Source organism: Colias croceus, chromosome 1 (genome assembly GCF_905220415.1).
Source record: "Colias croceus chromosome 1, ilColCroc2.1".
NCBI classification, from domain to species: Eukaryota; Metazoa; Arthropoda; class Insecta; order Lepidoptera; family Pieridae; genus Colias; species Colias croceus.
The window spans coordinates 5264682-5288827 of NC_059537.1; the positions used below are offsets into that span (position 1 = coordinate 5264682).

A 24146-nucleotide genomic window follows, 5' to 3' on the forward strand; every position below is an offset into this window, starting at 1 on the left:
TTGCTCTAACTAAGTTTTAAAAATTATTATCTAGTTTGGTACTTACCGATGAAAGTTATTCCTTTGCACTTTTTCGTATTATTTGTATTATTTGTGCAATATCGTAACACACACGAAGGCATAATATTTGATGCGTTTCACTTTAAAACAAATAAAAAATGAGCGTGCAGTTACGCCATATGGCGTATGTTGAGCGGAACATAAGTGATGTAGGCGGTGTCGTCTCCATATGTATATCTCAATGGGGTATATCAAGAAGCTTATATCTAATACACTGGAGATTTCGGTATGAACATTGACGTGTAACAAGAAAATATTGCCCAGTTCATGTTTTTTATCACTTTCACACCTAACTTGGTATTGCCACTGTTAATACGAAGTTTTCCCAAGGCTACTATGTATGCTGTAATATTCTGTGCAAAAGGTTAGTTTTTGTACATGAGTTTGTTGATAAATTGCCAACAACGTCATTCAGAAGCATTGTTGGATGAGACAATTATTATTTATGCTAAATAAACTAAGTATCTGAACCAATTATTAAAAAGCGATACTCCCTGATTATGGGTAGTCACCATAATAAAATTGTAGCAACTCTCACTTTGTCAATATGGCATGTGTGTCAAAAAAATTGCGTCGCTTCGAATATTTAAGTTAATATTGTTGCTTATTTAATGAATATTTTCCGAATATAAAGAATGCATTGTATTGTGCAAAATTGCAGAAGTGTTTGGACACCAAATTCTGGCATAGAATTTCACAGGCAAGTGTATATTTACGTTATTTACAATATTCCTCAATACTCCTGCATTTACCTGTTTAGAATCATTTCAATGGCAAAAATTATCTAATTTAGCATCATTTTAGTAAGCAGTCATGTTAAATTTGTTATTTCCCTAATACTTTATCATTTTTCAACAAGTTTTCAATAAACAGATTTAACAAGTAAGGTTACCATGATGACGAGTTTTTATGGATAGCGAAGAGAATATATTGTAATAACAATATTATGATGAAAATTTAGAACACCATTATAAAGATTGTTACTAGTAAGTAATGAAACAACACATGACATCGGTATTGCACTCACATGTAGTTATAAGATTGTTCGTTTTTACATTGAAATTTATACTTTTTTAACTTACCTCATATTTTTTTGTTTTACGTATTTCAGCTTTCCAAAAAGTAAAATAAAAAGAAATATATGTGCCCATCAAGGTTACTGAGGATTACGACCCAGAAAAAAATACCTTTTGAAAAATAAACTTTGTAAAGTTAGCTGAAATTTGTGCAAGGCTGCTATAAACAGTTTTTCTTTGATGATTCTGGCTTGAAATTGACCCGTCGAAGCAACGCGTTTAAAAAGAAGATCTGAGTAGCTAACAATTTGGTAAACAGCATCTGATGCAAAACACAACTTTCCTCTATTTACAAAGGATGTTAATCGGTTCATATCCAAGCTTTGTAGCCAAAAGTTATTTGTAACTATCATTCTATACCAATTAAAATTGTATGTACCTACCTATAAAGTATGACCATAATATTATAATATAAATACTGTTAAAAATATATGTCGTTATTATTTATAGACCAGGATTTTTAGTTTTTTCTATTTTGAAAAATCCTGAATTTACAAACCAGCGTGGTCACTCGACAGAAAGAGACAAATAACATGACTGACGTCATTGAATGTCATAGTTTCTTGTTTCAAGTTAATGGTCATAGTGCAATCTCCAGTGTATTAGAGGATATAAGCTTCTTGGGGTATATACATAATTATTTCTATTGCCACAGAATACATAGGTATACTGAATACAAAGACGTTAAAGTTACTAACTAGACTGTACGTATGGCGCAAAATCCGGTCCGAGCGAGAAGGTTTTCCATTCCGAGGAGCGAGCGAGTAAATATCCAGTAAGTATATATTATAATTTTGATGAAACGCTACCTTATATTTTAGTGTATGTAGAACTAAACTTATACATAGTGTTCGTATTTACAGCTGAATATTACAATTTTTTTTCGTAATTATTAGTTTTATCTGTGGTTTTATCTCTTACGTGCTCGAGGATGACAATTAAAAAAAAAATTACCCGATACATAATTCGTGAGATGGTTAAAAGGCAAATAAAATTCATGGTCACCCTTTAAACCCTTTTTTTGAATTAGACTTGCAAGTTGCTGTCAGACAGACTGTCGGACATTTCTCGCGGAAGTTTTCTTGCAGGTGGAAACGGGGCCTTAGACTGTCTAGTTAGTAGTTTGTACAAAACATATTGCTACTCTGTGTACAAAACTGTCACTGTCACAGAGTAAGTGTCAAATTGGTGTCACTGTCAAATAATTTGATAAAAACCTATCATTTTACGGTTGATTGTTTGATTATATGTTTGAATTTTTTTCTTGTTTCTTGAATGGTTATTAGTTAACTCTTAAACAAATTAAAAATTAGACGAGATGCGTTGCTTTTTGTAGTTCAACGTATTTTAAGAATGTCTTCATCCAGTAATTTATCACAATCTGCATATTCACCATCAGACCCTGAAACTCCTCAAGTAAGTACCTTATTTATTTTAAACGATATAAGCTACAGGATACTATTTATAATTATGTTTTGAAAATATTTGCAGAGTACCAGAATACAAAATTTTGACCAGTCTTTGAGTCATGGAAACCTGGGTCACAGTATAGAACAATCATTAAAAAGTGCACAAAAAGAAATTCATCAAAAAAGAATACAATCATTGAGAAAAGAGCTAGAATACCTTAAAGCAACCGAGTGGAAATTTGAGTGTGATAAAGGTTTATCTCAATAAATAATAGAAAGGATTTTATGTCCAAAAGTAAAATAAAAAGACAATATGTGGTCTTACCTATCCCCAATTTTCAACTATTTCTTTAGTAAAGCAGATGATGATGAGGAAGACAACAGGGAGCAATTTTTGGTGGATGAGTTACTAGATTTGCAATGTCAGACAGAAAAAGAAGAATATCTTGAAAATCTTGAAACTGTAGTGGAAATACCTAAAAATGCTGTGTGCTTCCAAAAAACAGGTTGAAATCAAATGCAATTTCATAAATATTGAATTTATTAATTTTAATAAATAAATCTGATTGTTGATATTAATAAGATTTTACAATTTTAGGAATCATCACAGACTGTGGTGATAATTATGTTCTTATTGATGGAATGACATATTTTGATGTCTCATCATGCCCATACACTTTAAATGTCAATGATAAAGTGTTATACCTCTGTTACAAGGATACAAATGAAAAATTAGTTGTTATAAGAATTCTGGAAAATCAGGGTATATGTTGGGATGATGAAGATACATCGGAAGAGCAAAAATTTGATATCATAAACCATGTACTTGTGGGACAAGTGCAATATAGGCAAGACCGTCTTGTGTATATTGATGGTGGAGATTTAGTATTTAACTTGGATGATGTGGAAGGAACTTTTATTCCAATTCAAGGAGATTGGTTGGAGATGCAGTGTAAAGTACAAAAGAATGAGGATAAACCAACAGATATTCATATGAAACAGGTATAACTTTTTCCATCAGAAGTTTTTGTTTTAGATGTTTGAATAATAATAATAAATAATTATATGTGAAGTTTAATTACCCATCTTATATTAACCTAATAGAAAAAACCATTGAACATTTTAAAAATTATATAAATATATTATTTATTTAGACAAGTTTATTACCTACTATTTCCATTTACAGGTATTAGAAGTAGTATCTTTTAAGCCAGTTCGAACTAAAATAAAATCAGCAATAGTCACAGAATGGACGGGAAGTTATGGAACCCTGGATAGACAAATATACTTCAATAATAGTACTCTCATTGATGGGGTCATACCTCAAGTGGGAGACAAAGTAAGTACTATTTTGCTCATAATATTAATTTAGTTGCAATGGATTTGGATATCCATAAAAAAATCATAATCCTACTAATATTATAAATGCAAAAGTTTGTGAGGATGTTTTTAATTCATTTAAGTATTTTATTTAAAAAATATAAATTTTCCAGGTTATGGTAGAAGCCATTGAAAGTACTCAAGGGAAAAATGCTTGGCGATCTATCAAAATGGTCACTATTGAAAGTTGCAATAAACCAACAATTGAGCCACAGCAAAGTGATGAAATACCTGAAAGTCTTAAAGTAGAACAAGAAAAGAATATTACAATGACCTATCCTATTAAATTTGATAAGGTAGACATAAATGAAACAGAGAAATTTGTTTTAAATATAACAAATAACAGCAGTAATACATACATTCTTAATAAATGGATTATACTCAGTAAGAAAAGGGACTCACAAGTTAATATTAAACCCTTTATAAGCCAACCAAAATCATTACACCCTTCAGATTCTATAAAATTAACTGTTACATGTCAACCAAAGTTTTTAGGTGAAACTAAAGAATGTTTAGTGTTCCTCTTTAAAGGTTTTCAATTAAAGAGATTCATTGAAATAAATGTAGTTGATAAATTATATCCTCTGAATGATGATCAGGGACTGGAAATGTCCGGGAATTGTAAGAATACACAAATGTTGGAAAGAATGAGAATGGTGAGAAACAATAATGAGTCTTACATTCCAGGAGTAAAGAATTGTAAAGCTCCCCATTTTGTAGTTGCTAAGATTGGCAATTATCCCATTCCAAACAAAATATGGTCCGTTGTTCTTGGAGATTCAGAACAAACTATATATTCAAATGATTATGATAAAATCATAACAAGAATTCAAACTCATTTACCTTGCTTGGTTCAAGATTTAAATATCCACAACTATACTGATAAATGGCATACATTACTATTTATGGAAGAAATTCAAGCTAATATAAATGTTAGGGTATATGACACTCCAAAGGCTTTTTTAATACGAAATGGTGAATATTTAGCACTTGAGGTAACTGGATTGTGTGAAAGAAGACCATCTTTGATTGTTGGTGACAAAGTTATTGTTAAAGATACTTGGGACCCAAATCAAAAACAATATGAAGGATTCATCCATATGGTAAAAGGTGACTTAGTATTGTTTAAATTTGATAACAGATTTCATGAGACATATGATGGAGGTGATGTTTCTGTTGCATTTCATTTAAATAGAACTGTCTATAGAAGAGCTCATCAAGCAATTAATACTGTTTTATCAAATCTGGGCCCTGATGTTTTATTTCCGTCAAAAATTGTTCAGAAACCTGAACAAGTAAGTAGTGAAAAGCTTCAGAATATTCAGTGGTATAATAAAAAATTAAACAATGGCCAGAAAAATACTATTCTCAACATCCTTAAAGGCGAAAGTCGTCCATTACCATATGTCATATTTGGACCTCCAGGAACTGGGAAGACAGTGACAGTTGTAGAAACAATCTTGCAAATTTTGACTAACATTCCCGAAAGTAGAATTTTAGTTGCAACACCATCAAATAGTGCATCTAACTTGATTACTGAAAGGCTCATTCAATATAGACATGTTTTCTCAAGTTCTATTGTGCGCCTTATAGCAAGCTATTTAGTGGATTCTGAAAACATACCAGATGAAATTAAACCATACTGTGCAACACTGGATATAGCTAGAGAAGGTACCTCTATGTCTAAGCATATGGTAAAAGATGGCATGAATTTAAACTGCCAGAAATCTTTTATAGGAAGACACAGAGTTACAATAGCTACATGTAATTGTGTAGGTAGTCTGTATTATATGGGCTTTCCCAAAGGACATTTTTCCCATATTATTATTGATGAAGCAGGTCAAGCCAATGAACCAGAAATAATGATACCTATGAGCTTTACTGATAAAGAAAATGGTCAAATTGTACTTGCTGGTGACCCAATGCAACTGGGACCTGTGGTTATGTCCAAATATTGTAAGGAATTTGGGATGGATGTATCATATTTGTGTAGGCTTCTTGAAACATATCCATATCAAAAAGACTTTGATTCCTACAAAGATGGTTTTGATGCTAGATTAGTGACAAGATTGAGTGAAAATTATAGGTCATTAGAAGAAGTCTTGTCTCTTCCAAGTAAAATGTTTTATGATGACTCTCTTGTAACGAAATTTGATAAGGATGCTCCCTGGATACCTAGAATCATAGATGCAACTTCTGATATTTTCAATATAACAGAAGACAAAACTGGAGGAATATTTGTTTATGGTATCAAGGGTCAGAATGCAAGAGCAGAAGATAGTCCTTCTTGGTATAATCCCCAAGAGGCATCCATGGTTGCTCTGACAACATGCAAACTATATAAAAATAATGTGACACCAGAGGAAATTGGTATCATTACACCTTATATTGCTCAGGTAATAATTTATTCATTAATTTATTCCTTTTTATTTGAATAAATAAACTCTAATAGAATTTTAGGTAAACTTTATTGAAAATAATAAATCTTGATGATTTTGTTACAGATTAAATACTTAAGACTTGTTTTTGATGCCATGGGTCTTCCGCAACCAAAAATTGGTACAGTTGAGGAATTTCAAGGACAAGAAAGACCAATTATCCTTATCAGTACAGTAAGATCTGCAGAATCTCTCATAAAAGATGATGTTAAACATGTGCTGGGATTCATACAAAATCCGAAAAGAGTTAATGTAGCTATAACAAGAGCCCAAATATCACTGATCTTATTTTGTAATCCAATCCTACTTTGTACAGATCCACTATGGAATGCTGTAATAACTCATGCTGTGAAAAATAATAAGTACATGGGATGCTATTTACCATTTCAGTTATAGCTAAGATAAATTTATTTTATATGTACCTAATAAAAAAAAAACTTATTTTCTTTGTTTTATTAAAATTGACAATTTTAAAATTTAAATGATTCAGCATAATCAGAAATGTTGGAGCATTGAACTGATATTAGCCCTCCCCTGAGTATATAATATGTTCTGTGTATTAGCCTTGGCTGTATAATATCATCGTCGTATATTATAATCCTGAGATCTCGGGGATGATGGTGAGACGTTCTTGTCAGGGAGAGACATTTAATTTTGTCATATTGTGTTTTGAACAAAAAAAAAAATGCATGTTGCATAAAATATGGCTTCAGCTAGTTTCCTTCATAATTAAAATTATACATTTATCACATTTATCAATCAAGCCATAGTGTGTAGTGAATATTGTAGTAATGTGATCAGTGAATCAGTGATTCATCATTCAGTGATGTAATCTGTGGATGTAATGCAGTGAAGGGACTTTATCCGATTTATTTTATTGTTTAATAAAATTCTGAAACATGGTCTGGATAATATTTTGTTCTAACGTCCTCTAAGCTAAATAATACATTTTTGGAGAACAATATATTTTTAAAATACTAGTCGAGCAGCTTCTGCTGCACCCTGCACCAAATTAACAATATTTTATCTGTGGTATACAGATCAAAAGTGACAGAAGAACCAAGTCAGAAAATAAATAAATACGGAAACGTCACACGTTACGGATCGTATGTTGCGGTTTTAAATTTTGTTTTGTAAATTCTTATTTACATATTAATATCATGGTTATTTGAATAAATAATTGCATTTTTTGTATTCCTTTATCTTTATTATAATATATAACGGTGATCACCATTATGGAGTCAAACGGTGTTGTACTGTGTGATAATCTAATAAAATGGTTACAAACGCTAAATCTCACTGCTAAACATGGAAATCCTCTAGGTAGGTTTAATGTTTTATCTTAATTTTATCCGTCGATGATGTATATTTGATTATTTATTGCGATATTCATAAAGAAAAGGACTAATTATGTTGTCATTATTCACATATCATTGTCAATTAGATTGAGAAAGTAACAGTGATCTTAGTGAATTCAATGTCAATCTGTTTTTTGTAAATGCTGTTATTTGTGAACTAAGTAAAGGCCTGATAATTGTTGTTTTCCTTACAGAACTATCTGATGGTGTTGCAATAGCAGAAGCTTTAAGCCAGATTGCACCTGAATATTTCACACCCAATTGGAATTCAAAAATAAAAACGGATGTGGGTCAAAACTGGCGCTTGAAAGTCAGCAATTTAAAGAAAATATTAGAGGGAGTTGTTGGTATGTAATTTGTGATAAAGACACTTGATGTGTATCAAATAATAATGGTTTGATGGTTGGATAATATGTCTAACAGGTCTAATAATATGAAAATAAGGCATAGATCCAACAAAAACTTATTTTCCTTATTGAAAAAGCAAATGGTTTGATAACAGTGTAGAAATGTTGAAGTGTGACATTTTTGTAATGGTCGCTATTTCTCCATAAGACTGAGGAATTCTATTTTTCGACTCTCCATTCAAAATGTTTTTTCTCAATTTGGAATAAAATATGTGAGGATTAATAATTAAATTTTCATTTTGTTATTATTGTGTTAAAGTATGCAGTAAACATTAAATATGCAATAGTCAACATACAGTTTTTACTATTTATTAGTTGAACTAATGGATCTTTGTAGGATTCTTAGTCTTTTGTCAAGAAGTGTATATTAAACAGTTCTTTATTCACATATAAAGTAAGTTAACTGTAGGGCTCTAGATTTGAGTTATAGTAATAATTATTGAAAAGGACATTTTACAAAAACTACCTAAAACAAATTATTTGGGAGAAGTTTTGAAAGATATTAAACTTACTGCTTGTTGTTAAGTTAACACACAGTAGTCGCATTAGACATGCAGCTTTGCATTGTTTTAACCAACATTTTTAAGTTACCTAGCTATGCAAATTAGAAATGGACACAAAAAAGCTTTGTATTTTGTTACTAACTCAGGACCCGGAATCACAGACACAATAGAAAATCTATTGTGTCGTGGACCGATCAGGCCGCTTGGGGCTCAATGGGTTAACTAACAACACAAACTCCTTATATTTTTAACACTATTCCATACATAATATTTGCAAAGGAAAAGATTTGTACATCCAAAAACACTTGAATCAGAATTTTAACAGTTTACCTAAATATTGACTTTAACTACATTGTAAGTGAGTGTTCCTGTTCGACATACTCACTTCCTCGCTAAATCGTTTGTTGCCACTGCTGTCAATCTTTGGAATTCTTTGCCACTACCTATTAGACAAGCTAAAAATATATCTTCATTTAAAAACCTCTTGCGACGACACTTTCTCACTACTGCTTTCAACTCGGCACATTAACTATGTATTTATATATTATTAACTATACACAGCATGTATTTGTAGTATTTTATATTTGTTTTATGTAGTATGTATGTATTTAATAATATGTATCATGTATTTAATTTATAGTCATATAAGTATATGTATAAATTGTATATATTATTATTGAATTAATTGTATATATTCGAGTGTAGTATATTTATCTATATTATGTAGGTATTTTTATTATATATCTATCTATATGTATATCTATTTTAATTATTATTATTTATTTATTTATCTTGTTTTGTTTTTTGTTACTTGCCTTTTTTTCTACCTACCATCGTAATTTCAGTAAGCTTGTTACCTTTTGCCCAGGTTGCCTGGAAGAGATCACTTCTAAGTGATAAGGCCGCCTAATAAACTATACTTTTCTTGTTTTGTTTTGTATAAGTTAGCAATAAGTTTCCCATGTATAGTTTTGTTAAAGAGTAATAAATAAAATAAATAAATAAGTGTTTAAGCTTTGTAATAGGATTGTGTAAGGAGAATCGCCCCCTATAATTTGTTGACATCCTTAATGAATTCTCTGTAAATGCGATCCCCCGATGTTGAGACTATTTGGACTTAGATTAGAAGAAATCAGATAAACCCCTATCATCTAATTTAACAAACACAAATTAAATTAATCATTTTTAAAAGGACTTCCCACGTTCGCTCGAAATTGAATAGATTGAGATTATGTAAATGTATTATATTAAAATAATGAAAGTGACTGTTATTTTTGTATATCAATGTGATAGTAAAGATCTCGGGATAAAACTGAATTTAAAATAATTCAAATTAGTACTACCAAACCAAATATAAATAAATATTTTATAATAATTTATATTGTTTTAGATTACCATCAAGATATTCTTAATTTAAGTCTACAAGAATTCTCAAGGCCTGACGTCATCAACATTGCTGAACATGCCGATCCAGGAGATATGGGCAGGCTGTTACAGCTAGTGCTTAGTAAGTGTTCAATTATACGTTTATTGCGAAGTGTTATTTTGAAATATCATACTATACTTGATTAATAAAAAAAGTAATAAGAAAAAAAACTTGAGTGGTGTCAAGGGACACCCGGATGGAACAAATTTCCTTTCTCTATGAGAAAGAGAGATAGTAACACGCGCTCGCCGCACGCTAGCAAAAAGCAACTTTTTGTCTTAATTTTTTCCGTCTAACCCCTTTCGCAACGCGCGATAAGTAACTTCGTTCCAAAAATAAGAATAACTAATTAGTTTAACATAAAAATATGTAATGATTTATGCCTTCTTTGATTGCATATCATGTCTGTTCAATATGTATTTGTAGAATAGACAAAAGAGATTATAGTTACCTAACAAACTGAAAATTAAACCTCAAGGTTGAGAAACCTTATAAAATGTAAAGTATACTTCCAAATATATTAGAAACTAGCTTCCGCCCGCGACTCCGTCCGCGCGGGAAAATTAAGATTTATTTTTTCTACGTATTTTTCCGGGATAAAAAGTATCCTATTTTATGCCCAGGATAATAAAGTATAATAATACCAAGTTTCATCGAAATCGAACCGTTAGTTTTCACGTGATGCCTGAACATACAGACAGACAGACAGACAGACAGACAAAAAATTTTTTAATCACATATTTGGGTTTGGTATCGATCCAGTATACACCCCCTGCTATTTATTTTTTCAATATTTTCAATGTACAGAATTGACCCTTCTACAGATTTATTATATTATGTATAGATATAGATTTTCTTAACTGTACTGTAAATGTGGTCCATAAATGTAAGGTCCTTAGATTTTTCCACTTTTTTTCCTTGTGATGACTATGGGATTAAGTTTCTCCTATGTTAAATATTTTTCTCTTATATATTAGGTATGATAGATGTCACACAGAAGAAAAAAATATTAATGATCATGTTCTGGGGCCAAATGTTTAAAAAATAAGATATTTTTTTGAGATATTTCCCAATACAACATTAGTATATTGAATTCTATTGAATAGAAGGTAGTATTATTAGTATTGTAATAAGTACAAACATAATAAATAAGAACAAAGAACACACTTTAACCGGGTTGTGTAATTCAAAGAAATATAAGTTGTTAAATATGATTGTGCGGCTATAATATCTAGCCTACAACTGTTGTGTGGCTTCCCTTAAGGAGAACACTAAATGTACGTAAGTAAATCTAGCATGAAAACATTGACTTTAATATTGGTATACTTTGTGAGTGAAAAATAATGTAGTGTTTTAAATTTAGACTTGAAATTTAAAAACACTACATAATATTTTTCGGCATTATATGAAAATTATTCCTCATTTATTCCATTATATAGTATTGCTATCATAATGGTGTTCTCTAACAAACACCCGTTTTGCGTGACGAAGTATATGGTGCAGTTAAATATACATAATAATTCATAAGCATAGAAATTTAGAAAGTAATAATCTATGTGCATATAAATTTTTGGTTGGTCAAATCGATTTCTTGTTATTTGCAAGTAGAATCTTAAAAGTAGAAACTAAAATCGTCTCAAACATTTTTTAACAAAATTTTTTTTACAGCAGTTTTTAATGTTTTTTTTTTGTAATTTTTGCACTCTCCCTAAAATGTTTTAAGAAGTGACGAAATTCCTGCCCACCTTTTTTATGTGGAAAAGGTACTTATTTAATTATGAAAGCTATTCTTGTGAATATGCAATTTAATTGCGAAATAAAAGTTTAAACTTGCCAAGGTCTGTTTTATTGAGCAGCTATTAAATATCGAGCGTAACAAAGTGTGTCAGACTAATTGTATTAAATTGGAAATTTTCATACTTCATATCAATACTATCACTTACTTATGCAAAATAAATCTTACATCTTACATTAACTGTAACGCCATACCATCAAATTTGATGTGAAGAGCGGAGGCAATGATTAAAGAGGTGATGGTTAGGCAGCAATGTTGTTGTTGTGTATGTTGGATAGATTAATAATTGGAGGATAAATTAATAATTGGAGGCACGAACATCTAAAAGTACAAATTGCTTAACTGATTGATTTCGTTATATAATGAATATTAAATTGAATATAATTTGCCATGCAAAAGAAGTGTAGTGTACGATTTAATTGCAGTAAGGAATCTCGGTGTTTGACCTCACCATTACAATTATAGCGATCTTATAACTATTCATATCCAGGAACTTTAATGTTTACTTGAACAAAAACAAGATATAATGCAGCGTATTGACTATAATTATATTTTTATCAGGCTGTGCAGTCAACTGCATCAAAAAAGAGGAGTACATCACGCGAATTATGGAGTTAGAGCTGTCTTGCCAGCGATGTATAATGCAAGCGATACAGGTATGCTGTCTTGTAATTATGTATAACGTAAACACTTATTAATAAAATACATACTGGTAATTATTTTAAGGTTTTTGCCATTAATTGGATTAATTGGAGATTAGACGCCTTATGTAACCAACGCTACTTACCGGCTTGAAAACACGAACATGTAAAATCTTTTTATTCAACTTACGTATTAGGTATTTACAGATTCCATGAGGTCGATCCATATGAACTTTCCATAAATAGCATTTAGAATAGCATAAGTATAATTAAAAATTTTGAAAGTTGTAAACATGACTTAGTTTAAGATTTCTAAGACGTCTAGATTATGTCAGATGCTCCACATAGCGAGCTGTAGGCGCTAGCGCCTGAAATTGAATTATTACTTTACGTAATACAATTGTAAGCAGGGCGTAAATGATTGTTATAAATTATCGCAATAAGAGAATTAGCAAATCTTGCTCAAGTGCACTTTCAAAGGTGCATGCTCGTAAGCCGCCGCTGGTAGTATGCATGCCTAGCCGTTTAGATACGCATTCCTAATGTCCTTGTAACACGAATTGTTGCAGAGTATGTAATGTAGTTAGTTAATATCGGACACTTGCGGATGTAAGACTGTTAACATGTGCAGCGTATACGCGGTGTTTAGTAAATAAATAATATTCCTTCAGTGCGCGGTCCGTGTGCGGATATTTGGCGCGAAAGTTGTGATGTAACGAGTGCACATGTATATCGTCTTTATTTGTGACATCTTACAAATAAATGGACGTTTTTAGTTCGATGTGTGTCTTGTTTATAAGTAATGAATTTGCATTTATTTTATGAATTTTTTGGAAATAAATGCTAATTGGAATATAATGTGATATATCAAAGGCCGTGTTAAGGAAGTGAGTGTTTGTTTTGGAAAGGAATTGGAAAACATCACGTTGGGTCAAAACCGCGGGAGCTTGCATTTGGATGGACCCGCACAGGATGAGGCGGATGTGGACATGAAAGAGGCCCTCGCACAGAGATGTCACGAGCTTGATGCGCAAGTGAGTCATTTTTAATTGTTTATTTCTTAGGAATATTGACCATTCGTTGCAAATCGAAAATGAGACGCGTACGGTTTTTTTTTGACAAAGATCCTAAAATATCAGTTGGATTCCCATTCATTCATCCCATCCATAGTGCCAGAACAAGGGTATTGATAACCTAGTCTAGGTTATCAATACTCTTGTTCTGGCCTTCCAGTCCAGATTCATGAGGGAATTATAATTCTACATTTTAGATGCCTGTGGAAAGAATTTATATTCACCTTCGATCTTTGAAATTCGATCTTCTAAAAATTGCCATTTATATTTTGGTTCCTGTCTTATCGACACGAATATCATTACCAAATTTAATCCCATTTTTAGGGCTTGCACTTTAGAGGAAATTAACTATGACGATGCGATAGCATGACACACTATGATCGAAAGAGGGTACTTTAATGTGTTTATATTCGTACGGAAAGCTACTAAGATCAATAAAGCAGGACTCTCGTACAAGGCCCATAAAAACAATCTGCAATATTGTCCTAATCTCCTGTAGGTGATTCTTTAATTTTCCCACACAACGTGACCTAATTTGCGTAGGAACATGTCATAATCCCACTAGGTAGTTCATGTATTTTATTTGTTTTATTATGATTGTTACACTTTCAAACATATTTTTGATGGGTATTATTTCTAAACAAACTTAAGTATACTCCAGTCTTTGTAGAACGTGGTTAATTGTAAATTCCCATTCACTTATTTCATTGGAGCTATAAAAATGACTAGGTATACAAAATGAACTAAAAGAACTAATTATGTTAGTTAAGTACAGTTTTGTTTTAAAAAAAGTAGAGCATGAAATAATGGCCAAATACCCATCTTGAAATTTTGAGTCACGTAACCAAAATATTTCCTACGAAAATATTTATATTATATGAATTTTAATTTTATAATTATAAACTTTCGCTCTCTAAACATTAAATTATACATTTACACAGCTGATTAACCAAATATCGATAAATTATTCGTTGAATTAAAAGGTGATTGTTCGCGTTAATATACCTATATGTTAGAAGATAATAATCACTGTATATTCTGAGGAGTTTTTTTTATTATTAGTATTTCGTCAAAATCAGAACAAATCAGTTTGTCACCGGTTATCAAAAATCGGCACGGTCTCTTTTGAAACTCATTTCTGTCATTTATAAGGTCCAATTACACTATACAGTATCACAGCAGTATGCAGTCTTTAAATCATTTCACTTATTAGTTCAGTAATGTTCCATACATTCGCTATCTAGGACTTTATATAAAACTATTTGAAATAATAAAAGAGTTAGCTTCGTATTTGAAAACATTCATTTTAAAGCGTATTTAACTTTTCCGTATATCGCATAAATTGAATTCACATACCAAGAGTTGCGGGTAAGTTGCGACATATCCTTAAATATTTTCAAATACACTTAACCAGTTATAGCTGAGTGTATATGTTTTGCTTTATAACCAATTGGATTACCAAGGGCTACAATTTATTGGTACATACATTTAGTATCAAACCTCGTTGATTTCCATTTTCGTCCTCTTTTTTAAAGTTGTAGTGATGTAATTTTTGAGTCATATAGTTAGGCAAAAGTTATAATTATAAATAATCATCTAAATTAGTGATTATTTTTGTGCTATAAAAAACAGGTTGGCAATTCCTACAATGTATGTGCCTTAGCCAATTATGGCATCTTAGTTTTTATGAATCTTTCATGATCATTTTCGTTTCCGCTAAAATTATTACTTAAAAGTAATATCAGTTACACAGGACAATTATTTCAATTAAAAATTCAATCAAGCAACGTTCCCAAAACATCGAAAGGTTCTGATTTCATTGCATACCTACCTTCATTCCTATACTTTTAATCAGGTAAAAGCTCTCCAAGAGGAGAACATGACGCTACTAAGCGAAGTGAGTCGCTTAGCTGCGGCTCGAGCAGCAGATATCGAGAACAAGGAAGGTGGTGACTTGGACGATGGGGGTACATCCCTAGGGCCGGCACATGCGGGTACTTTGCGATATAGCAATATGCGAGCTCAGTTAGATGCGTTGAAAGATGAACTGGATAAAGTAGAGTTGCAAAGGGACGATCAAAGAGCAAGGTCCGATGCTTTGGAGCGAGAGGTGGCCATCTTGAAGCTGAAGAATGAAGAGTTACAGGTGTGTAAATTTGATTACATTGCTTATTATTATTTCGATAACATACCGAAATAGGAAGTTTGCTATCGTAAAACATCATTTTTATTTGTTTTTCACTGCTTGTTAGAAATTAACTAACCGTTTTAAGAACTTGAAGGTTTGCTGAGATACCTGATTGATTGAACACATTTTAACAATTGTATAAAGTAAATTAAAATTAACTGCATGCAATAATTAAACGATTTAACCTTGCATTACATTTAACGTTTTGTATAAAATTATTAATATTTTGCGTATTTCAGATGGCAGCGTCCGAAAACGTAGCGTTAAAAGATGAAGTAGACGCTTTAAGAGAAACAGCTGCGAAGGCGGCGGCTCTAGAAGCGGCAGTTGCTTCGTACAAGAAGAGAATGGAAGAACACGTTGATTTGCGGAGACAGGTAATAAATTGGGTTTGGTTAAGAAAAGCTCCACATTTTACTGTATTGTTTAACTTTAAGGTTATTTTTGGTTTTGAAAAATTGGGATTTACCGCAAAAAATCTATTGGGGAATCGCTTACAAAGAATGCGGGAGCAAAATAAAACATAATTTTTGGTTCAAAATTTTAAATACAAGTCACTACTTTGTTTTATGAATTTGGTTAAAAAGACATGTACAGAAAAAATGCATAATATTTCAATAATAGTCGTCTGGAAAGTAAAATTTGTTCTATGTGCATATATGAAAGAAAATGCCAAGAATTGTTTACAATTAGAGATGGTTCAGTGACTCCGTTGATACGTTTGATTTGAAATTGTAATGATGTGATGAAACTTGATTCTTCAAGAGACAACATCATTATTTTACTTGACATTTGTTATGAAAATTGAACTCAAATAAGGAAATAAGAACGGTTGACCTTAATGATCCAACATTTGGCAATCGGCGCGTGAAATGTTATGAGCAAATTTGGTTTTATGGTTTCAAAGATTTCTCAAATTGTACGTGACAAATTAGATGATTGTGTGTAATCTTAAAAAGTGTAGTGAGAAAAAATTCTCATGGACTATTTGTTGACTTATTTACATTTTCTTAAAGCATGAAGCCTTTGAGTTATTTTTTGCGGTCAGGGTAAAGACATGTAAGTTGAAACAAATGATAAATTCATTTTAGATGCATGGATGTTCATTTAAACTAACTTAATAATCTATTTACCTCAAAAAACTGTAAATGTTAAGAGAGCAATCGACATACCTTTAATTTTGGTAAACGGTGTCTTGGCCAACATGTTAAAATATATAATGCACTGTTTTTTTTTAAGTTTTTTTTATTTATTATAGGTGAAGTTACTAGAGCGAGCGAACACAGAGCACGTGCAGCGCGCAATCGAACACGAACAAGCGGCCGCGCGAGCGAACGCTATTCGCGCGCAATTGGATATTTATAAGAAACAGGTAAATATTTCATATTATAATTTGTTATGTTTGTTTATTTGTTATTATTTATTGATCTCTTTTGTATTACTCCTAATTATTGTACTTGTATTTAGTATAGATAGAGATTAATCTTAGTTAAAAATGTAATGCGTTGTTGGCATATGGCTTTATAGTAATATGAGCAATGAGCATATCTCTGATTTTATTTTTTGATTTAATGATTTTGAATTTTGATGATGATTACATTAAATTTATTAAGACAAAAATAATTATAGAGGTTTAAAAATGCCTTATTTTGTGCTTTCTATTCATTTTCATAGATTTTTTTCCGAACAAAGTTTATAAAAAATATTTTTTCCAGGTTATCGATTTAAATGAGAAATTAGACGCGGAAGTAACAAAAGCAGACAGACTCGAAATAGACAATAAGAAACTGAGCAGTCAAGTGGCGTCCGCACAGCGCGAGCGAGACGCACTGCTGCAAGAGCGGGACACACTCAAGGAGACTATCGATGAATTACGCTGTTCCACTATTACTACTGGTGAGATTTTTGTTAAAAAAATCGTTATTTTTATTAAAATAATGAGTTTTTTACGAGGTGGAAAAATATTAATAATTGCAACGTTCTTTTTTTAAGCAAATTTTAAGCAGTGGATAAGCAGTTTCAGTCAGTCAGCATCATTTAGAAAATCTGGCTCTTGATTAATTTTACGTTATTTTTAGTCTGTATAGTACCTCCAAATGATCATAAATTTTTAAAGGATGTTAAACTTTAAGGATCAGTGTAAATAGATTTATTAGAATGTCAGTCTCTTGGTTGACATGTTCAGTATTATGTATTCCAGGTGCGAGTGAAGATAACGTATCACAAGAATTAATTCCTAACGATTTGAAAGAGCGATTGATTCGGTTGGAACATGAAAATAAATTATTGAAGCAAAACCAAGGCGCGCAAGCCGACCAGGCTTCTGTTCAGGTAACCAAAATATAACTGTTTAAATTATTGTCTTTTTTTAATAACTGGTATCAGCCATAAATTTAACTTTACCAAGGGTAGAAAATATTTAGATGATATATTTAAGTGCGCGAGCGTTGAGTATAATAATATATTAAGAGCGTAAACAACTACAACGTGATTTCGTGTTGTTTCAAGAGAGATATCGGTATTATATTAGATGATTATTAAAAGAGAATCATGATTTTGCAAGAATTATGTCTTGGTTTAGTGCACTATGCTTAAAATTTTGTTTTGATTGTTGTTTCACAAAAAAGTACGTCCAGGTTGTCGCGGGATAAGGAAATATGGCCTATACTTATCAAATAATAAATAAATAAATAGTATTTCAGTGATAAAATTTATTAAGTTTAACATTTTTTTATTTGCAGGCTCTTTTAGAAGACTACGCCGCAAGGCTAGAAAAGCAGCGGGCGATGAATCGCGAGGCGAACCAGCGGATAATGCAGCTAGAAGCCATCGAGGATAGCCAGAGGAAATGTATGTATTAAACACGTTTATCACGTAAACAATAAATCAATTATAAATGCATTTGAAATTATTAAAGAATAAAAAATATAATATCGTTTCCAAGAATTATAACAAATGTGTGTCTGTATGCGTTAGTCCCTTACCCAAAAGGTTAAACGTCTGTCTGTCCGTCCGTCCGTTCGTCTGTCTATCAGATAGTTGAAATTTTCAGAGGTGATGTATTGCCGCTATAACGTCACATAATAACAATGGAGGTTAAGCATCGGTCGGCGCGGTCAAAAATTGGATGGGTGACCATTTTTTCGCAGTAGCTCTTTCGCTCGTACTTGACCATTTCTTTTAATAACTTATAATATGTACGGTTTGCAGTAGCTCTTTAGCTTCCCGACTCGCACTTGACCGGTTTTTTTGAAGTTATCCTTCTTTTGGCGCGATGGAGAAAAAAGATGAGAGTGAATTTTTACGATGCGCGCGCACACCGACACCTAAATTTAACAGCATGAAGTTAGTTCTAGGTGGTATGAAAATTGATAACCATGTTCAAGTTGTATATTCTAGTATTTTTATTCCATACGCCCAAGAAGTATAACTTCTAACGCGTGTACATATTATGTACACACACTCTTTTTTTAACTTATAATTATTTGTCCAGTGGAAGAGTTGCAAGGTGCGCTGGCCGAGGAGAAGCGTCGCGCGGGCAGGCTGCAGGAGGCGCTGGCGGCGCGCGAGGCCGAGCTGCTCGCCACTGAGGACAAGTACAAGAAGTGCGTCGAGAAGGCCAAGGAGGTCATCAAATCGCTCGACCCCAGGACTACCGGTCAGTGATATTATCCGTTGAACTTTGTATTAGGGGAAAATATATTATGTTATATTAGGGAGGTTTGTTTTTTTGACGTGACAACGTCTTATAATTCGATAAAGCCGGCTGCGCGCACGAAAAAACATGACTCGTGCGGCGTTACCTCGCTCTGACTCATCTGAGGCGTTCCATGTAAGGCTTGAAGTGCGAGCGAGAGCGCGGAACGAGCGACAAAGAAGCACAATCGGACGTTGTCACGTTCAACTATCGACAGTAAACCGACTTTACAGACAAACAATTTTTTTTTCTAAATTAATGCATATAGATAGATTTGGTTTCCAAATGTGTGTCTGATAATTTCTGTCTTGTTACTTTTTGTAATGTCGAAATTATTTGTCACGCATTCTATATAACGACATAATTTTGAACAGAAAAAAAAATAGAAAGTGGAAAAAAAACTACTACTACACTACACACCATACTACTGCACTACATTTTCGCTTTATTAGATAGAAAAAGTTGGACACATAGCATATTTATTATCTTTATAATGTAATCTCATAGCACTAATAATAATACTTATACATTTCGCAGGTCAACAATCGCTGTCGGACATAACACTGAACTATTCCCGCGGGGCTCCCAACACGAGTGGTACAAGTGGCACCAGCGGCACCAGCGGCACCAGCGGCACCAGCGCCGCGGCTGCAAGGGGTGATGCAACACCCGCCACACACCGGCACGAGTGAGTTATATACTGTTGTACTTTTTGACGTGACAACGTCTTATAATTCGATAGAGCCGGCTGTACGCACGAAAAAAACATGACTCATGCGGCGTTACCTCGCTCTGAGGCGTTCCATGTAAGGCTTGAAGTGCAAGCGAGAGCGTGGAACGAGCGACAAAGAAGCAAAATCGACTTTAACACGTAGTCACGTTCAACTATCGTCAGTAAACCGACTTTACACAACAACTTTACAACCAATTTTTTCATTTGATATGTACATCGAGTATGCAAAATAAACTAGGTTATGAATGCATATCTTGATGATGTATTTTTGTACTAAATAATAATAAAAATTATAATGACTATTCGAAAGAGCTTCTAAAAGAAGTCTAATTGAATAAATAAATGTTTGAGTTTGATGCATGTATCTAAAACCACATGTGTCCACTCGTAATGCAAAACAACGAAAAAATTTAACAGGTAATAATGGTCGAAGAAATTAAAGTAAATACTTCACAAATTATATTAACATGAAAGATGGAGAGACTCTGAATACGTTTTATTTTGAATTAATAGTTGTTTTTTTATGTTTAATGTGTAATGAAATTGTTGAAATAATTGTAAGTATAATGAAACACAAATTATTTTTATTTTTATAATACTTTATTACAAACTACATTGTGCGCACACGACATTACACCACAAATCACAGAGACAGGAGGAAGGCAAAGACAATTGCAGTTTACAGTGATACCATACAGACTATACAATAACCAAAATACAGATTATAACATTTGCCAATTACAACAGAAATAAACAAATGAATTATTATGATTCAGTTGGAGCGCGGGCGTCGCGGAGGACGGTCGCATGACAGCACAGGAACAGCGCCTGGTAGCAGCCGCGTGGTACCAGCTGAGTGCGAGGTGTCATCGCGAATCGGTTGAGGCGAAGTTCGCGTTACGTTCTGCGGGAAATTCGTTCCTCGCGAGGCAGAGGCGGCAACCACCGAGGCCGAGGCATTCCCCCGCGCCTGCGCACTAACTTGTATACAATATGATATAGTTCAGTTGGAGCGTGGACGTCGCGGACGATGGACGTGTCAACGCGAATGATTAGCGTCTAGTAGCAGCCGCGTGGTAGTTGGGCACGTGGTTGCGTTGCACTGAATTGTTATGAACTTTGACGTACTATGAAATAGTCGTAAAAACATCAGAGCGGCGTTCATTAAAAAAACACCTTATTCCCTGGCAGTAATGTTCAAAATCTATCAACAACTGAAGACTAGTTGTAATAAGCGTTTGAGTCTGGTAAAAAGACTCACAATAGCTTAAACCATCGTAAATAAGGGTTCGAGCATTAAAAAATTCATTAAAATTAACACCTTATTTCGTGGTATTAAAGTTCAAAGTCTATTATATCGCTCATTAGAAAACTCTACCTAAAATACGATTAGGCAGAGTTTTGCTTCGGACAATTTTTGCGAGTTTGTGCGTCCAGTTGTTTATTATACGTCAATACTAGAATATCACGAATTACTACGATAGCTATGTGCGTCGAGCTGATGATTGAATAATATGTTGGGAAATGATGATGGAATTATAATATAATATGTAATTGTAATTAAATAATAAATTAATTCATAATAACACAGGGTGTCACCTATCCTTATGATTAAGGTAGACAATATAAATAAAGTGAATTTTATGGTGTCGCGTCTAATGTGTCTAATCAAAAGTTGAATTTTATTTTATCACAAACTAAAAATTAAAAATCTTTCTATCTTGCGCTCTGACTCCGCTAGACGGTGTCACTAAATTTATTTAAATCAAACACAAAGTAGTCGACTACTAACTTAAATGAATTTTTAAATAATAAGTAATTAATAGATAATTATTAAATGCGATTACCTTGTCCAGTTTACATATTATTCTCGTAGCAAGCATAACGTTGAAATGAGTAAAATATATTATTTAAGATTGCTTTCAAATCTCTTATCTTCTTTTAATTTTTCTGTCACTATTTCTTATCAATTTTTAAACGGTTTTTATTGTTTTACTTCTAATCGTTTCTCTTATCGTTGTTTATTTATGATTAAAAGAATAGGAATAATTAGTAATTACCATTTCAACAATTCATTATTCCATATGGCTCCGCGCAGACAGAGAGCGTTCTGCGTTCCGCGTTCTGCGTTCTGCGTTGTGCGTTGTGCGTTCCGCGTTCTTTGTGATGCGAAGGATCTATAGCGCAGCACCGCGGTCTGACTGCGTTCTGTGTGCGCCGGCGCTATAGATCCTTCGCATCACAAAGAACGCGGAACGCAGAACTCTCTCTGTCTGCGCGGAGCCTAAGTTTTGATTACAGTAGTAATACATATTTATTTTAAACATTGAAAAGAGTTATTAATAATGTTAATAATTTTCTAATCGCGAGCAGGTATCGCTAATTTTTGTCCAATAAAAAACGTATCGTGATCAGTGATACACCCTATTAGCGTTAAAGTTAGGTGATTTATGTTAATATGGGACTATATGCTTTGCTTTTATATTCAGTATTCATCTTCAAACACGCCATTCATTAATTATTTAAACCATCATACGCTTTAAATGCAACTTGAATAATTTAACTTTTTGCACACCTGTTTTAAAAGGGAGATAGTACATATGTAACAAAATATTAAAAATCTTTCTTGTCCACGCTAAATAAAGTACGGTAAATAGCATTTTAATTTACTTCTGTATGGTATATTTTTATTAAATGACTATAAATTTGATGATTAGTTATTGTAATTCAGCTAATAAGTAATATATTTTCATTATTGCTTTTAGATCATCGTAGAAATATAAAATCAATTATAAACTCACTAAGCCATTGAAGATGATAGATGAGCTAATAGAAATCAGAAATTTTTTGAATACCTACCAATTCATAAAAATAGACTTGGGTTTTGTGTCATGTACGCATATAATAATTATTAGTTTATTGCAGTATCGGAACAAAAATATATTTAAATAACGCGACACAAGTCACATCAAGTGTGAATATTAATATATGGTACGGGAACTACCAACGTTTTAAAAAAAGTCATTTTAGTATAGTTGGGTTTTTGATATGCTGTTTCTCTTGCTATTTCGGTTAGAGTCCGGGCTGTCTGGCTGGCCGCAGTGGTTGCGTTTATTAGTGCGCATCTTATCTGCACAGGAAGCGATATACTTAACTTTAGTAATTTTTTAACGCGTAATTTTTAATCTTTTGCCTTTAGATAGATCCATCAGACATAATTTTTTTTATTGCAAGACGTTTTATTCGTTGTTAAATGGGTGCCATACGCAATTTTTTATTTAAAATAATTAAAATGTCATCGAAGTAAGTGAAATTACATCAACATGAGTCCGCTTAAAAGATAAGTAACTAATAAATTTATTACTTATATTATATTATCCTTTTTTAATACTTATATTAAATAACTAGATTTCCGCCCACGGCTTCGCCCGCGTTTGCAAAGGAAAACCCGCATAGTTCCCGTTCCCGTGGGATTTCCGGGATAAATTAAAATTAAAACTATCCTATGTGTTAATCCAAGTTACGCACTATATTTGTACTAAATTTCATTGTAATCGGTTCAGTAGTTTTTACGCGAAAGAGTAACAAACATCCATACATCCATACAAACTTTCGCATTTATAATATTAAGTAGGATTAGTAAACTAATATTTTTAATAGATGCTTTCATATTTATTACACTTTTGGGTATTTATATGAATTTGATAATATGTATTTGGTTTTTATCAAGTTTACATTTAACGTTCTATTTGAGGTTCGTTGGGAAAAGGAGGCACCATGGTAGATTGTTGCAAAAAAATTGTAAATAGTAAAATGAATATTATATATAGTATAAGTAACACAGTGATTACTTATCCTTCACTGGGACTCATGTTGATGTAATTTCACTTATTTCGATGATATTTTAATTATTTTGAAATAAAAATTGCGTCTGGCACCTATTTAACAACGAAAAAAACGTC

The 24146-nt window shown here is 32.4% G+C and overlaps 2 protein-coding genes across 2 annotated transcripts; both read left to right on the forward strand.

Moving 5' to 3' along the window:
* The first annotated feature begins 2357 nt into the window (after positions 1-2357).
* Positions 2358-6805, forward strand: LOC123697238 (probable RNA helicase armi). Its single transcript, XM_045643681.1, has 6 exons — positions 2358-2552; positions 2628-3051; positions 3144-3547; positions 3732-3884; positions 4039-6321; positions 6430-6805. The coding sequence occupies exons 2-6, from the start codon at positions 2859-2861 to the stop codon at positions 6757-6759; spliced, it is 3363 nt and encodes a 1120-aa protein (XP_045499637.1). The 5' UTR covers positions 2358-2552; positions 2628-2858; the 3' UTR covers positions 6760-6805.
* Positions 6806-7451: 646 nt separating this feature from the next.
* Positions 7452-22187, forward strand: LOC123697245 (protein hook). The gene is made up of 14 exons (XM_045643693.1): positions 7452-7686; positions 7916-8068; positions 10022-10138; positions 12414-12508; positions 13402-13527; positions 15422-15712; positions 15994-16131; positions 17013-17126; positions 17470-17650; positions 17955-18085; positions 18496-18604; positions 19248-19412; positions 19989-20139; positions 20961-22187. The coding sequence occupies exons 1-14, from the start codon at positions 7599-7601 to the stop codon at positions 21163-21165; spliced, it is 2064 nt and encodes a 687-aa protein (XP_045499649.1). The 5' UTR covers positions 7452-7598; the 3' UTR covers positions 21166-22187.
* Positions 22188-24146: the final 1959 nt, after the last annotated feature.

Excerpts from the sequence above, each read along its gene's own strand:
- LOC123697238 (XM_045643681.1), top strand. The coding sequence starts at position 2,859 with ATGTGGTCTTACCTATCCCCAATTTTCAACTATTTCTTTAGTAAAGCA. Across the intron at positions 3,885-4,038 it reads TACCTCAAGTGGGAGACAAA|GTTATGGTAGAAGCCATTGA; the intron begins GTAAGTACTATT and ends TAAATTTTCCAG. Across the intron at positions 6,322-6,429 it reads TTACACCTTATATTGCTCAG|ATTAAATACTTAAGACTTGT; the intron begins GTAATAATTTAT and ends ATTTTGTTACAG.
- LOC123697245 (XM_045643693.1), top strand. The coding sequence starts at position 7,599 with ATGGAGTCAAACGGTGTTGTACTGTGTGATAATCTAATAAAATGGTTA. Across the intron at positions 13,528-15,421 it reads GTCACGAGCTTGATGCGCAA|GTAAAAGCTCTCCAAGAGGA; the intron begins GTGAGTCATTTT and ends ACTTTTAATCAG. Across the intron at positions 16,132-17,012 it reads ACGTTGATTTGCGGAGACAG|GTGAAGTTACTAGAGCGAGC; the intron begins GTAATAAATTGG and ends TATTTATTATAG.